The 4176-nt window shown below is 48.1% G+C and overlaps 1 protein-coding gene across 1 annotated transcript; it reads right to left on the reverse strand.

Annotated features, from left to right (window-relative positions):
• Positions 1–825: 825 nt before the first annotated feature.
• Positions 826–1791, reverse strand: LOC146756403 (olfactory receptor 14C36-like). The gene has a single exon (XM_085524307.1). It carries the CDS (start codon positions 1789–1791, stop codon positions 826–828), a length of 966 nt encoding a protein of 321 aa, XP_085380433.1.
• Between the last annotated feature and the right edge of the window lie 2385 nt (positions 1792–4176).

Raw genomic sequence — 4176 nt, forward strand, 5'->3', positions numbered from 1 at the left:
AGCAGAATTCAGAAGGGAAACCAAGAGAGCCTACCTGAGCTCCACTGCCTTTAAATGCTCTGTGGAGACATTTGGGTGATTTTGCATGGCTGAAGCAACTCTTTATTGCTTTGTATTACTGCAATCATCTTGCTTGTTTTAATGTACGTTGAAATGAGGTGTGTATTACGGCAGTGTAAAACCAGTGGGAATAGCTATGAAGAATACAAAATGAACAAGCTAAGACAGAAAGTGGAGAGCGGAAGTTATTTGAAATCTTCCCTTTCCCAGAATGTAGTAATCAAGCAAAAGTATTTGTAAAGTCCAAGAAAAGAGGGATTGAGTTTGAACAAGGGGGCAATCTAAGGCTTAACTATTGCAGAGGGGCTTGGGTAAGCAGGATGTCAGGTCAGATAAGAAAAGAATATTTTGAAACTCCACTGTCAGCGTTATGGGGAACACTGGGCAAGGGACCAGCTGGAAACTGTTGCAGGCTGAAGTCAACGCACGGTTTGATGAACAGCCGTGTGCTTCCTGCTGGATTGTGGGCTTCTGAGAACATCTGACCCCGACTGCTCCAGAAATGTCTCAAGAAGGAGGACAGACAGAGTCACTGCACATCCTTAATTTTCTTAAGGTTCATGGAGAGCCTGGTTCATTATGTACAGTGCATCTGGGCTACACTAAAAAGTTACAAGCTGAAGAGGAATTGATTTGAATAATGACATTTTAGTAAAAAGCATTACAGTATTTAAAAAAAAAAAAGAATAAGATTTAATACATTACACTTACAAAAATCGATTGAAACAAAACAAAACAAAGAGTTTGCAACAGTATAAAGCTGCATTACATGTCATGAATTCCAATAGACGAGCAATTCACTGCCTTTAAAACACATCTGGTTATCACTTCCCTCACAGCATTCTTGACTTCATGGTTCCTCATGCTGTAGATGAGGGGGTTTACTGCTGGAGGCACGACTGAGTACAGAAGTGCCACCATCAGGTCCATGGATGGGGAGGAGATGGAGGGGGGCTTCAGGTAGGCAAAAAAGCCAGTGCTGAGAAACAGGGAGACCACGGCCAGGTGAGGGAGGCACGTGGAGAAGGCTTTGTGCCGTCCCTGATCAGAGGGCATCCTCAGCACAGCAAGGAAGATCTGCACATATGACGCAACTATGAAAACAAAGCACCCAGAGGATAAAATGACACGAAAAATGAGAAACACAAATTCCCTGAGATTTGATTCTGAGCAGGAGAGCTTGAGGATCTGGGGGATTTCACAGAAAAACTGGTTCACAACATTGCCTTTGCAGAGAGGCAGTGAAAACGTACTGGCAGTGTGCAGCAGGGAGTAGAGAACCCCAGTGCCCCAGGCAGCTGCTGCCATGGTGGCACAAGCTTTGCTGTCCATCAAGGTCCCGTAGTGCAGGGGCTTGCAGATGGCAACGTAGCGGTCATAGCACATGATGGTGAGAAGGGAATACTCTGCTGACATGAAGAAGGAAAAGAAAAAGAGCTGTGCAGCACATCCTGTGTAGGAGATGGCCCTGGTGTCCCAGAGGGCGTTGGCCACGGCTTTGGGGAGAGTGGTGGAGATGCAGCCCAGGTCGAGGAGGGCCAGGTTGAGGAGGAAGAAGTACATGGGGGTGTGCAGGCGGCGGTCGCAGGCTACGGCTGTGCTGATGAGGCCGTTGCCCAGGAGGGCAGCCAGGTAGATGCCCAGGAAGAGCCAGAAGTGCAGGAGCTGCAGCTGCCGCGTGTCTGCCAACGGCAGCAGGAGGAACTCGCTGATGGAGCTGCTGTTGGGCATCTGCTGCTTCTGGGCTTGAAGTCCTGCTCAGAGTGCAGAAGATAATGACAAGCCCAGACCATTCTCAGAGACACTCCTCCTGCTATAATATGAAATGTTTTCATTCTCCTACAACAGTGTACATTTAGCACCATTACTTGCATTTAATTTCATGTTGTTCAGCATTTCTTAAGCAGAAGCAGTATATGGAGCTGTAACCTTCCTCTTATTTTCTTATTCCTCCTCCCTGGATATTTTCATGTGCTTCATGTCTCATATCTTTAACCCAACTGCTCTTAGAGCCCCAAAACAGCCTCTGTGCCATTCAGTGTAAATTCTAAAAAGCTGTCTGCTTGCAGGTTAATTATTCATGTCTACTGAAAGTAGGGATATTTTCAATTGGTTCCATCCTTCAGGAAATGGGATACTGAGAGCACATCATGTGTGACTGTTCTCAAAACAAGCAATTGATTGAAGAAAAATTCTCAGAGCTGTGACAGCCCCTTTTACATTTCTGCCTCCAATCCTTTCTGCGTTCCCCCAGAACAGGAAATTGAAACCCGCTGCATTGGCTCTGCTCTTGCAAAGTACCCTCATAAACATACTGTTGTGCAGTGAAGCTGTGATCCTTTGACCTAGGCAGCAGCTGTGGCAGCACAAGCCCTGCCGGGGGCTCCTTCCCCCAAACGTCTCCCTGCAGCGCCCCGGGCAGCTCCCTGGGCAGGCTGAGTGCTGAGCCTGGCAGGCAGCAGAGTCCCATACCCGGCACAGAGCCCCTGGGGCACAGCAGGGACCCTGCTCTGCAGGACAGCCCTGGGCACCCGCCTGCAGCCCCGGCTGCACAGCCTGCAGTCATGCTGGGACACACAGCCCTCAGGGCTGTGATTTCATACTGCAGCACAGAAGCCCTCAGCTGGAACCGAAGTCTTTTTCCACAGTAAAGGAACATGCAGTGCCTGTGGCCATGTCTTCTATGGGATGTCCCACATTTATATAATCCTCTATTAAAAGCAGCTGCATTACCTACTGCAAGAGACTTACCATGTCATGGTCTGTGAGCATTGTTCTTGCTGTGTGCTCACAGCTTTCTCACACAGTACCCATCCTCCAAGTTCTCTCCAATTTTTCTCCTCTCCTCTGTCACCTGCAGGCTGTGCTGTGCACAAGAGCTGCTCCTGGGCACAGCTGCCTCTCTAAAGAGCTGTACACTTTTATGAGCTCCCTGTGTCCCAGGAGCCTGGTCCAGCTCAGCATAAGATGATGTCAGTTTTTATGTTTCCCACTCACCTCCCCTGAGATGTCCCTGGGTCCTCATGGCCATCAGCTCCTGAAAGACAACAGTGTGCTTTGAAATCTGCTCAATTATCCACCAGACAATTCCTGACATGAGGTGAATCGTACCAGGGAGTGTTTGATGAAACAAAAATTGCACCCAGACAACAAGAAGGAGGGTTGGACTTCCCCTGTGCAGGGCAGTGATCCAGCAGAGGCTGTACAGGCACCTCATACCCAGATGGAAACCTTGGGGCTGAAATGGGATTCAGCACCCCACGGACCCACAGGAGCTGGGATTCCTCTGGTTCAGCTAAGATGTGTACAAGGAGTTGTACAGAGCGGCTTTAATATCTTCTTTATAACTGTAAATTAATAAACTATAAATGTCTGCTGGATTCTTTAAGCTCTCTCTAGATAACTCTCCATTTTGCTGAACAAGTTTGAAAACCTGAAGAAGATTACAGAAAGGCACAAGACACAAGACGCTCTTTAGGTTATAATGGGCCCCAGGGCGCATTTGATGTTTAGTCCATCAATCTCCAGTGCAGAGAGAAGTTTGCACATAGTGCTCAGCAAGACAAAGTCATAAGTAACAGTGAAGTTTCTTGGAGTATTAATGGGCCCACTGAGGGACATTACAGCCAAGATTCCCAAGGGACTTGTTAGAGAAGATAATTGGAAGACAAGATTACAGGCAATGAAAGGCACTGGCATGGTGGCTCTAATGCTAAGAAACCCCTCCTTTGCCTTACGAAATAGACAGGCCAAGCCCTGATCCCCATACCCTTGTCATGGAGATCTGGTCTCATGTTGGCTCAGGACCCTTCCTGGGGCAGTGGGATGGAGGTCTGTATGATGTTAAATGAAAGACATGGGGACAGAAGATCCCAGGCTCTGCATGGCGTGCAAGGATACTGTCAAGTTCATGTCCCATGTGTGCCCTGTGTTTCATTGCAGGTTGCGGGTTGTGAGAAGGGCCCAGTCTGAGCAAGCAGTCAATCCCAATGAAACTCTGAACTTCAGATCTCTCAGTTCCAGTGCCCTCCTATGCACACTCTCTCATAGTTTGATGCTTTTGATGTTCTGCATTGCCCAGAAGTGCACCCAGTGCTCCAGGTGAGGCTGCAGCAG

Source organism: Coturnix japonica, chromosome 27 (assembly GCF_054131305.1).
Source record: "Coturnix japonica strain WE chromosome 27, WE-NBRP24, whole genome shotgun sequence".
Lineage (NCBI taxonomy): Eukaryota > Metazoa > Chordata > Aves > Galliformes > Phasianidae > Coturnix > Coturnix japonica.